The sequence below is a fragment of the Cervus elaphus genome, chromosome 9 (genome assembly GCF_910594005.1).
Source record: "Cervus elaphus chromosome 9, mCerEla1.1, whole genome shotgun sequence".
NCBI classification, from domain to species: Eukaryota; Metazoa; Chordata; class Mammalia; order Artiodactyla; family Cervidae; genus Cervus; species Cervus elaphus.
In genome coordinates, this window is record NC_057823.1 from 90,001,992 (window position 1) to 90,014,630 (window position 12,639).

General features: G+C 38.0%; 1 protein-coding gene across 1 annotated transcript in view; it reads left to right on the top strand.

The window, feature by feature from the left end:
* Window positions 1-12,639, top strand: part of ADGRV1 (adhesion G protein-coupled receptor V1) — a 540,993-nt gene that overhangs the window by 31,337 nt on the left and 497,017 nt on the right. Inside the window, exons 5-9 of the mRNA XM_043913586.1 lie at window positions 3,829-3,933; window positions 5,421-5,534; window positions 7,380-7,945; window positions 8,311-8,581; window positions 9,173-9,502. Of these exons, the coding sequence (XP_043769521.1) occupies window positions 3,829-3,933; window positions 5,421-5,534; window positions 7,380-7,945; window positions 8,311-8,581; window positions 9,173-9,502 (1,386 nt within the window). The remainder of the gene's footprint in view (window positions 1-3,828; window positions 3,934-5,420; window positions 5,535-7,379; window positions 7,946-8,310; window positions 8,582-9,172; window positions 9,503-12,639) is intronic.

The following is a 12,639-nucleotide window of genomic DNA, read 5'->3' on the forward strand; positions in this document are numbered from 1 at the left end:
CGCCCTCTCCCACAGAATCCAACAGACTGTTCTATACATCTATGTCTCTTTTGCTGTCCCACATATAGGGTTATCGTTACCATCTTTCTAAATTCCATATATATGTGTTAGTATATTGTATTGGTGTTTTTCTTTCTGGCTTACTTCACTCTGTATAATAGGCTGTAGTTTCATCCACCTCATTAGAACTGATTCAAATGTATTCCTTTTAGTGGCTGAGTAATATTCCATTGTGAATATGTACCACAGTTTTCTTATCCATTTGCTGATGGACAACTAGGTTGCTTCCATGTCCTGGCTATTATAAACAATGCTGTGATGAACATTGGGGTACACATGTCTCTTTCAATTCTGGTTTCCTCGGTGTGTATTCCCATTAGTGGGATTGCTGGGTCATATGGCAGTTCTATTTCCAGTTTTTTAAGGAATCTCCACACTGTTCTCCATAGTGGCTGTACTAGTTTGCATTCCACCAACAGTGTAAGAGGGTTCCCTTTTTTCCACACCCTCTCCAGCATTTATTGCTTGTAGACTTTTGGATAGCAGCCATTCTGACTGGAGTGAAATGGTACCTCATTGAGGTTTTGATTTGCATTTCTTTGATAATGAGTGATGTTGAGCATCTTTTCATGTGTTTGTTAGCCACCTGTATGTCTTCTTTGGAGAAATGTCTGTTTAGATCTTTGGCCCATTTTTTGATTGGGTCATTTATTTTTCTGGAATTGAGCTGCAGGAGTTGCTTGTATATTTTTGAGAGTCATTCTTTGTCAGTTGCTTCATTTGCTCTTATTTTCTCCCATTCTGAAGGCTGTCTTTTCACCTTGCTTATAGTTTCCTTTGTTTTAGTTCTGTGAAAAATATCGTTGGTAGCTTGATAGGGATTGCATTGAATCTATAGATTGCTTTGCCTGGTATACTCATTTTCACAATATTGATTCTTCCAATCCATGAACATGGTATATTTCTCCATCTGTTTCTGTCCTCTTTGGTTTCTTTCACCAGTGTTTTATAGTTTTCTATATATAGGTCTTTTGTTTCTTTAGGTAGATAATATTCCTAAGTATTTTATTCTTTTTGTTGCAATGGTGAATGGGATTGTTTTCTTAATTTCTCTTTCTGTTTTCTCATTGTTAGTGTTTTATCTAAGATTACTTAGAAGTGAAGAGGCCTATAAAATCATGGTCATGTCTTGCCCTAATCTCTTTCTGCTGATCATTCTACCTGCTTCATTTGTTCTCTAACTTGGATATTGTCTTTGTTCAGTCTGCTATAAACAGAGTATCAGTATATAGACTGGGTGGTTTAGTAACAACAGAAATTTATTTCTTACTGTTATGGAGGCTGACAAGTCCAAAATCAGGGCATCAGCAGATTTGGGGTTTGGTGTGGGCCTACTTCCTGGTTCATAGACAGTTCTCTTTTTGCTGTGTTTCCTTGTGGTGGAAGGGGCAAGAGAACTCTTGGAGGTCTCTTTTATAAGAATACTAATCTCATTCATAAAGGTTCTGCCCTCATGACCTACTCTCTTCCCAAAGGCCCCAACTTCCAATAACATCACATTGGAGGTTAGGATCTGAATATGAATTTTGAGGGGGCATGGACATTCAGTCTATAACACATGTTGTAACTCAGCTCCTTTTGCTTGATGTCCCCAACTGCCGCTTAAAAAAAGCATTGTCTGTTAGCTTCCTCTGAAAGTTTGGAGTGACTTGAGAGAAGAGAAATACATTGGAAGAGCACTGAAAAGAAAAGCCTATAGTAAGCTTAAGTTGAATAGCAGACATTATAGCTCTTAAAAATTCTATAATTATTCCTTACCTGGAGATTTTCCTATTAATTAGTATTTCTTGAAAGTTAAAGCTCATCCCCCTTAGTTTTGCTCAAAAGTTCATTTTTTTCCCCTCCCTTATCACCAAATTCGTGTGTCCCTTGTCAGTCCTGTGTTCAGAGGGTTTTGTCTTTGGAAACAAACATACAAGGCAGGTCCCCTCCCTGATAAAAATCATACTCGGCTCTGAAATAAAAACAGAATTTATATTAAGTGGAATGATACATTGCAACTACACTTTAGTCTACAGTGTTTCCTGATTTTTAGAATCTTTTGAATATGTTACTGATTATCATTACTAAAAGATGATATGACACTCCCCACCTTGTTATCTATATTCCAATTTAGGTAACTCCTTCAATTGGTGTATTGTATGTCATTTTCTTAGCACCTTAAATTACCTTTGAAACAAGGTGAGTTATAGATAACATGATCTTTAGAGTTGCAGTATCCTTATTAAAAAGGATACGTAGATCATGCCAATGTAGTAGACATTTTGTAACCTCCATTATTACAGCATTTACAAAAGTTATTAATCAAATCACTTCTTTTTGAATGATAGGGAATTATTAGTTAATTATTAACCAGGCTCCCTTAATTGCTTGATTTTTCTCCCCTCTGCCTTTATACTCACTCCCAACTCTTTATCCCCAACCGCACACTGATTCATTTAAAGGTTTCTTTCCTTCTTTCTTTTGACATTAAATATCTTAGCCTTGGAATGAATCCCAGTTTCTAGCATTGGTCCCAAGTTCCCAACTGTTGTGGTCTCATGGCTGCCCGGCAGCCTCTGCCTGGGTACCTTCCCTCTGTGATTAAAATTAAAATAAGTAACTGATGAGCTCTCAGTTGGTATTTTGGTTTCCTTAAAGTACCTGGTCTGCCTTTGGTTTCCAGACAGGATGATGATTATATCGATGATGAAGATGACAGTGATGGTGATGATAATTATAGCCAACCTTTGCTGGCCCTCACTATGTGTCCTGTACTAGGATAAGCACTTAGGTGTGAATTGATCTCATTGCAACCTCATCAGAACCGTTTGAGACAGGCATTCCTACCCCTGTTGATGGATGGGGATACTGAGACCTAGGGTCACCTGCTGCCTTGGCTGGCCTGTACCTGGCCACTCACCTCTTCTACCCTGAGTTTCAACTGGCCATGCCAACACTTTCCAACACTTGAAGTCCTGGCTCTTTCTTCCCCTCAGTGATCATGTCCTGAAAAAAGTCATTCAGTTCAGTTCAGTCCCTCAGTCATGTCCTGCTCTTTGCAACCCCATGAACCACAGCACACCAGGCCTCCCTGTCCACCACCAACTCCTGGAGTCCACCCAAACCCATGTCCATCGAGTCGGTGATGCCATCCAATCATCTCATCCTCTGTTGTCCCCTTCTCCTCCTGCCCTCAATCTTTCCCAGGATCAGGGTCTTTTCAAATGAGTCAGCTCTTCGCATCAGGTGGCCAAAGTATTGGAGTTTCAGCTTCAACATCAGTCCTTCCAATGAACACCCATAACTGATCTCCTTTAGGATGGACTGGTTGGATCTCATTAGCAGCTATCTGTTTTCAGTGGCAAGCTGACTGATGAGGAAGGAACAGTGGTTGAGAGCAAGGCTGAGCCATAGTCCCAGTGAGCTGCCCGGGTCTGGAGGCACAACTCATTCCTGTGACCTCCTGGGCCCCTGGGAGCCTTTGAATTCGTCACCTTTCAATTAGGTAGCCTTTAAGATTCCTCAGCAGAACAGCTCATTGTTGGCAGAAGCAGGGCAGGAACCTCCATCTTTTGCCTGACAAGTTTTATGTTCCCTTTATACTATTATTTGAACCTTCTAAGCGTTATTAGCTACAGTTGATGAAGGCAAGGAAACCCCATGTTCTTAAAAGCACAATGTAGATGGGTTTGTCTGTGGAAAATTAGGATTTCTAAGGTAGTAACCGTTTGCACGAGCTCCTGCCTCTGGTTGATCAGCACCTGATGGTCTTTGCTCTCCCAATAGCCTTTCTCAATCACAGTGAGTGAGCCCAGAGGCAGAAATGAATCTGTGCCTCTTACTCTCATCAGAGAAAAAGGAACCTATGGGATGGTGACTGTGACTTTTGAGGTAAGTTTACTGTGAAATCATTTTAAATGGTAATGCTTAGAACTCATACTAGATCCCTGCAATTTAAAAAAATCAAGGTCCTTGGTATAATAAACATGACGCTTAATGAAAATGAAATAGAATGCTTTCATCATCTGAGAGATTTCATGTTTAATAGAAAACTGTTTTCCTTGCTGCTTGGAATATACTATGCTTCCATGAAACACAACAGATTATTTTAGATACAGGATAATAATAAGCCACAAATTAAAAACAATAATTCTATAAAATTCATAGAATATTTATGACAGATCTCTTTAAGGATATAAAATTTTAAAATGCTCATGGGTTCTTAGGCTTACATAAAATTATCTAATATGTAGTCTTCCCTATATACATTCTCCATTTAAAAAAATACACTTAATGGATGGTGCTAACAGCAGTCACATTCGAAAAATTGGAAAAAAATTGGCTCTAGAAATAAGGCATCATCAGGTTATAGTGTTTTCAACTCTCCGTGAATGTCTGAAGTTGTTTTATTGAATCTTGAGCCTTTTGTTCTGTTGAAATGATTACAGCTAACACTTGTGGAACACTTAGCATTGCTCGGCCCTGGTCTAAGTGCTTTACGCTGATTATTGCTGCATGTGAACTGTAGCTCTTCCCAGCGCTCAGTGTCCCTCTTGCCATTTAAAATGCTCTTTTCCATAGTCCTCACCATCATCCGCCACGCATTTATTTATCTTCCACTTGTTCCTTTTCATTAAATGTCAGGTCCTGGTGGGTAGAAAGCTTGCCTTGTTCTCTGCTATATCCTTTAGTACCTAAAAGAGGTCAGACACAGAGTACTTAATAAATACTTTTTGAAAGGAATATGATTTTATTAAATATTTACATCTAGCCTGGTCAGTGGACCTTGTTTCCGCATTCTAAAGATGGGGAAACAGCCACACAGGGTTGTTAAAAATACCTCATCCAAGGTTACACCACCAGGGGTAGAACTGGTATTTGATTCCATTACTTAAGAGAATATAATAATTTTGAATGCATTCTGCTCAAGAAAAAGTTTTTATAAAGTTTTCCCTCAGGCTTAATATTGTGGTTGAGAAAAAACTCTTAGAAACCATGTTGTTTAATCTGCGTGTGTGCTAAGTTGCTTTAATCGTGTCCGACTCTCTGTGAGCCTGTGGACTGTAGCCCACCAGACTTCTGTGTCCATAGAATTCTCCAGGCAAGAACAGTGGGATTGAACCTGGGTCTCCCACATTGCAGGCAGATTCTTTCCTCTCTGAGCCCCCAGGGAAGCCCTTGTAGTTTAATTATAGTCAAGATCTATAATTATATTATGGGCCTTGACTCCATTAATTAAAAGGGCAGACTTAATACAGGTTAGTGTCATTCTTCTTGCAAAACATTTTAAAGTAAGTTTGCCAGTTTATATCACAGTAATGCTTTCTTACTCTAATGAAATGTTTTATGTTTATTGATGGCACGATGTTTCTTTGCAGGTAGAGGGTGGCCCAAATCCACCTGAAGATGATTTAAGTCCAGTTAAAGGAAATATCACTTTTCCTCCTGGCAAAGCAACAGTAGTTTATAACTTGACAGTACTTGATGATGAGGTAGGATGTATTAACTGCTTAAGAGGAACAGTGGCTCTCTGTATTATGGTCATGTTAGAGAATATTATGTCAAGTATTAAGTTGTGTTCAGTATTTGAAATTATTTAAGAGCACAGTCATATATAAAGTAATGTATTGCAGCCAGATATGCCATAGCTGTTAATGCCTATTTTGGAATTGATCTTGTTAATACTTACCTTATTTAATTCACATTAAGTTGTATATCTGAAAGGCGATGAACTTGAATGTAACTGACAGCCATACTCAATACAAGCATTTCAGAATTTTGTAAACCTTGATGATTGATTTTGCTAGTCATTGCAGTTTTGAGCAGGTATAGTATTACTTACCTAGCATAAATGTATTACTATAAAAGCAAACAAAATTCTGTTGCAATTGATATTTATTTGTTTGGATATTTTAAATGTTCACATTCATAGGAAGGCTTTTGTTGTTTTTAATTTCACAGTGAAGCTACCAAGGATTGAGATATATGACATGGCTAGTTTAACTGGCAAGGAAAGAGTGAATTTGAACAATATATACAGGGATGTTCCTTAATGAGCTAACCAAAAGAAAACATGTCTTTTAACACAATAACCTTAGCAGTAATACCAGAAGAAAAGGGATAGCTGGGAATCTATCCCTCTACCTTCCCACAAATAATCATGAAACTAAATCACAACAAATCCCAAAAAAGATGAATTAGAAGACATTATTAGAAAAGAGTATTTCTCTTGAAAAAGTGAAATATTAAATAGTGCTGATAGCTCTAGCTCAGTGGTTGTGAAAGCTAGCAAAAACCGTTTGTTTTTAGAACCTGGAACATTGAGCAGGTTATAGTTTGGGAGCAGTAATTAGTGATACATTTTAATTGTAAGTTTAAAAGACTATAGTTAATAATATAGTATTCTATATTCAGAGTTACTGAGAGTAGGGCATAGGCATTCTCTCCACACATACATACATAGAATTAACTGTATGAGGTGATGGATTTGTTAATATCTTGATCTTTGTAATCACAATGTATATGTATATCAAATCATCATATTGTACCCATAAATATATTAGTTATTTTTTTATTATTCCTCAATAAAGTTTGAAGGAAACAGATCTTCAGTCAAACCATTGCATTTTCTTTTTTGAGATAAATAGCTTTACTTTTTATATTTCCATTGATGGAGGTAGAAGTATATATTATTTCACTTTGCTTCATTTATAGTGAAGTAAAAGTGCAAATAGCACAGTAGAGATTATCCCTGGGATTTCTGTGTAGTTAAAAAAAGTTACATTTTAACAGTGTCATCATTTTGCCTAAAGTGACTCTTATAACTTGTTTTCCAGAGATGCATGGTACATATTTTGAAAATCATATAATTGGTATCATGGATAAATCTTGAGATATAAGCTGCTTTGAAGCAAGAATAATTGACATGATAGAAAAACTTAACAATTTGTGTGTGATGTTTATTGTAGTCTGCCAAATTCTTAAATGTTATTAGACCTTGAAGGTTGCTTCTGATCCTGCATACCTGATGAAGCTAATAAGAACTTGTTTTTCTGTCAGATCTTTAGTTCTCTAGAGATTGATCAAGGTTGAAAGTCATTATGCTGATATTTCATTTCTTGTTCATATCATTGCTTTATCTAGAATATGTTATTTACCTTTGGAAAATAGTTTAGTAAATAGACACTGAACAGGCCTCCTTATCTGCTCCTTTCAGTTAAAGATTTTTTTTTTAAATTTCTGTGTAATTGCATTGAAATATAAGTGCTTTTTATACTTTGTGTTTTGCAGGTGTTTTAGCTATTGATGTTTTGGCATTGCTTGTATTTCTCTGACAGGTACCAGAAAATGATGAAATATTTTTGATTCAACTGAAAAGTGTAGAAGGAGGAGCTGAGATCAATACCTCCAGGAACTCGGTTGAAATCATTGTTAAGAAAAATGACAGTCCTGTGAGATTCATTCAGAATGTTTATTTGGTACCCGAGGAAGACCACATACTCACAATTCCAGTGGTTCGTGGAAAAGATGACAGTGGAAATCTGATTGGATCTGATGACTGTGAAGTTTCTGTCAGTTATGTTGTTATAACTGGGAATTCAACAGCACATGCCCAGCAAAATTTAGACTTCATTGATCTTCAGCCAAACACAACTATTGTTTTTCCACCTTTTATTTATGAATCACACCTGAAATTTCAAATAGTGGATGATGCCATACCAGAGATTGCTGAATCGTTTCAAGTCATGTTACTGAAAGATACTTTACGGGGAGATGCTGTGCTATTAGGCCCTTCTGTTGTACAAGTCACCATTAAGCCAAATGACAAACCTTATGGGGTCCTCTCATTCAACAGTGTCTTGTTTGAAAGGACAGTTATAATTGATGAAGATACAACAGCAAGGTAGAATTTATTTTAAACCTTGTATTGCTGCAGTTATTTTAATATATTATTCCAAGATTTGATATTTGTGGTGTTGGACACAGTGCTGAACTGTTAAGGATATGTGTAATTTCCTTGCCCATGGTTTCACTGTTTTCTTTCTTATTTGGGGAGTGAGACTTGAAGCACATATTTAAATATGCAAGTTAATTCATGTTATGGTAGTTTCCTAGGACACATCTTCATACCTACTCCTTCATATGAAAAGCAGTCATTCTTTATGGTTTGGATTCTGCTTACCAGTGGCTAGTGGCCAACTTGATGTTGAAAATGCCCACTTCAAGGGAAATAGAGTGTCTTATGTGACCATATCATATTTCTTCCAGATTTGAAGAAATTACAGTGGTTAGAAATGGTGGCACTCATGGAAATGTTTCTGTGAACTGGATACTGACACGCAATAGCAGTGATCCCTCACCGGTAACGACAGATATCAGGCCAAGATCTGGAGTTCTCCATTTTGCACAAGGGCAGATGTTGGCATCGATTCCTCTCATTGTCGTTAATGATGATCTTCCAGAAGAGGCAGAAGCTTACCTACTTCAGATTCTACCTCATACGATACGAGGAGGTGCAGAAGTGAGCGAACCAGCGGAGGTAGATCTCTTGCTATGCTTTGCTTGTAGAAATACTTCTGTGCTCTCAAACAGACAAAGAATTTGACCATACACATCTTATATATGTTTAGTTTGATATGACAGGAAGAGGACGGGTTTTGGAAGTGGTGGTTAATTCCCTTGCTGAAGGTTGTCCCATCTGTAAATAAAAAGTTGGTTCTTAAGTTTCCACAAAGTTTTCAAATGTGTTTTTAATTCATCTTCTTTTTGTTGTTGTTCAGTCGTTAAGTCGTGTCTGACTCTTTTGCGACCCCATAGACCGTAGCCTGCCAGTCTCCTCCATTCGTGGGATTTCCCAGGCAAGAATACTGGAGTGGGTTGCAATTTCCTGCTCTCAACTCAGTTGGGATCTTTGCAACTCAGGGATCGAATGTGCATCTCCTGCACTGGCAGGCAGATTCTTTACGACTGAGCCACCTGGGAAGCCCAATTCATATTTTACTTCATTACTTATATGAGTAATCATTTTTAGAATTACACATTAAAATTCAAAATAGACTAGAAAATAAACAGTTTGGTGATCTTAGATGTGAGAATTCTGCACTTTAATGTTTTATTCCTTTATCTGCAGCTTTTGTTTTACATTCAGGATAGTGATGATGTTTATGGCCTAATAACATTTTTTCCTGTGGAAAACCAGAAGATTGAAAGTAGCCCAGGTGAACGATGTTTGTCATTGAGTCTTGCAAGACTAGGAGGAACTAAAGGAGATGTGAAGATATTTTATTCTGCACTTTATATTCCTGCTGGAGCTGTGGACCCTTTGCGGGCAAAAGATGGCATCTTAAATGTATCCAAGAGAAGCAGTCTCATTTTTCCAGAACAGAAAACCCAAGTCACTATGAAATTGCCTATAAGAAATGATGCATTCCTTCAAAATGGGGCCCACTTTTTAGTACAGGTACTTTAATGATTAAAATCATCTCAACTTTGGTTCAGCCACATGTATACTTACCTGAGTGAGAGAGTTAACTAGTCATTATTTTATCCTTATTTATATTTTGGATTCTGTTGCTTACTGCAAGTTATATAGGGAGTCTGAAGAGAAACTGTCTGCCCCTCAGGCATACAAGGATGAATAAAACAAGGGTTATACTAAGATCGTTGTTTTAATTATGCAATAATAAAAGCAGATCAGACATAGTAAGGTCAATGTTTTAATTATGCAATAATAAAAGCCAATCAGACATGAAATGTAGGTCAATATAATTCATGATATAATGGAGTTATTCATGAACTGTGAGTTGGGGAGGGCCGGGAGAGAGCCACTGAGAGGTCTGTCATTCTTTTGAGTTGATGTGGGAAAATGTGACATCGAAATTTGGATTGTAGAATAAATATGTTTTTCATGATGAATATTGCAGGGAAGGCATTCAGAAATGAAAAAAGCAATATGACAGAAAATTGTGTAGATAACTTTAAAATAGTATACCAAAAAAAATCTGTTAACATATGTAGAGTCTTTGGACTTTTATTACTTAATAAGAAATAAAGCTCTTATATTTTTCTATCTTCTATTATTTCTTAACTTTTATTAACCAAAGCAGTATTTAAACTTTTTTTTTAATTTAATTTTTTTGGCCATACCGCTTGGCATGTGGAATCTTAGTTCCCTGACCATGGATCAGACCCGTGCCCCCTGCAGTGGAAGTGTGGAGTTGCTGAACCTCTGGGGACGTCCAAACCAAAGCATTGTTTTTATTGCCAAAGTTTGATACCTCTGTACTCACAATACTATAGTTGTATTTTCCACATGGTTGCTATTGATTGATTTTGAAAATTAGAAAGAATAAAAGGTGCTTATCAGATTTTGAATATGTAACTAAATTTCAAACATAATCAGATAGTATAAATAGAGCAATAAGGAAGGAATGTATAATCTGTTACCATACATTATGCTAACTGAAGTATATATGAAATGAAATCTCATATTTCATCAATTTCTTTGAACCATGGGATATTTAAATTTGTTTCATATTTTTCCCTAACTTTGTTTTATAGTTTATTATTGCTTTCTCTGGAGTTTCTGACTGCCTCCTTTTATATGCCATTCTTAACCAAATTAGGTCTTCCATCCAGCTGTCTTTTTTGTGCATTCGATAAATTGTATTCAGTTCTTTGTGACCCCATGGACTGCAGCATGCCAGGCTTCCCTGTCCTTCACTATCTCCTGGAGTTTGCTCAAATTCACGTCCACTGAGTTGATGATGCCATCCAACCATCTCATCCTCTGTTGCCCCCTTCTCCTTCTGTCCTCAGCCTTTCCCACCATCAGGGTCTTTTTGAAAGAGTCGGCTCTTCACATCAGGTGGCCAAAGTATTGGAGCTTCGGTATCAGTCCTTGCAAGCTGTCTTCACGTGTTGAATGCTGAGTTTAGCTGTGCACGCTGCTTTCTCCAACTTGCTTCTCACGTGCTGCTTGTGACTGTTTTACTAACTCCTTAATTTTCTTGATTTCTTGCCTCTTATTTCTTGGATTGTGTTTTAGTTTGTTGTAACACATGTATCCTCAAATACATGAACAGAAGACGTATGTGCCAGGTAAGCTTCTTGAGCCTTTGAGCTCAGTGAAATTTCATACATTGATTCCTGGCTTATAGGAATTTCTAGACTAAAGTAATTTCTTCCTAAGAACTTGAAAGGTACTCTCTCTTAGCTTCTAGGGTAGCTGATGAGAAATTTGAGGAAAATAAATTATTTGCCTTTTAGGTTAACTTGCTCTTCTTCTCTGAAAGCTTTTTAAGAAAAATCTTCTTGGCATTTGAATTTCTCATGGCTGTGTCATACCTTGCTTAGCACTTAGTGGGGTGGGCCATTTTATTCTGAAGACTTTTTATCTTTTTTTATTTGAGCTGGCCTACTTCTTGTGCTTGTATGGTTTGTGCATTAATTGAGGACTTCTAGTGGAGGTGTCTAGTGGGTGCTCCGTTAAGGGGTATATTATTTGTTGGTATGTAGGGATGACTTTTTGCGATAGGTCTATGTATGGGAGACCTTTTGTCAGTATCCCAAGACTTTGTCCCTAGTGGTGGGAGATCTGTTTTTCATCTTTATTGTTGTCACTATTATTCTGTTGTGTCTCCTCATAATGAGTAAATTTTTATGTGATGTACCCTCTGTCTATGAGGATAACCCTCTTTTTAGAGGACCCTTGAATTTCTCCTCTTGGCATGATGGGTGAGCGGAACATGGTGTCATTCACGGTTGTTTCTGTTCCCCTTGCCACTAGCAGAATGCTCTTGTGAGATGAATGGCCAGACAGTGGATCTGAATCTGTGAAGTGAAATTGAGCAAGTGGTCAAGCCCATGGTCCTGGCCCTGTTGAGCAAGAAGTTAAGGCAATTAGAATACTGCTGCCAGAGCACATTTAGAGATATACTTAGAAAATCTTAAAAAGCTTTAAGTTTGACCTTCTGGAAAACGTCATAACTTTATTTATTTATGGCTGCACTGGGTTTTTATGCTGTGTATGGGCTTTCCCTGGTGGCTTAGACAGTGAAAGTGTCTGCCTACAATGCGGGCGACCCAGCTTCGATCCCTTGGCTGGGAATATCCCCTAGAGAAGGAAATGGTGACCCACTCCAGTTCTCTTGCCTGGAAAATCCCATGGACAGAGGAGCTTGGTAGGCTACAGTCCATGGGGTCGCAAAGTCGGACATGACTGAGTGACTTCACTTTCACTTTGTGTGGGCTTTCTCTAGTTGCGGTGACTGGGGCTACTCTGTATTTGGTGCACAGCCTTCTCATTGGGGGGGCTTCTGGGCTTCTCTTGTTACTGAGCACAGGCACACGGGCTTCAGTAGTTGCAGTTCCCTGGCTCTAGAGCACAGGCTCAATAGCTGTGGCACACGGGCTTAGTTGCCCCATGCCATGTGAGATCTTCCCAGGCCAGGGATCGAATCCATATCCTCTACACTGGCAGGCGGATTCTTAACCCCTGGACCACCAGGGGCACTCCTTTGCCTTCTCTGCTGTTGGTGTCCTTTGGATTCAGAGCATTCTCATTAGTAGATATTGTCTTGGTCAGTTCAGGCTGTT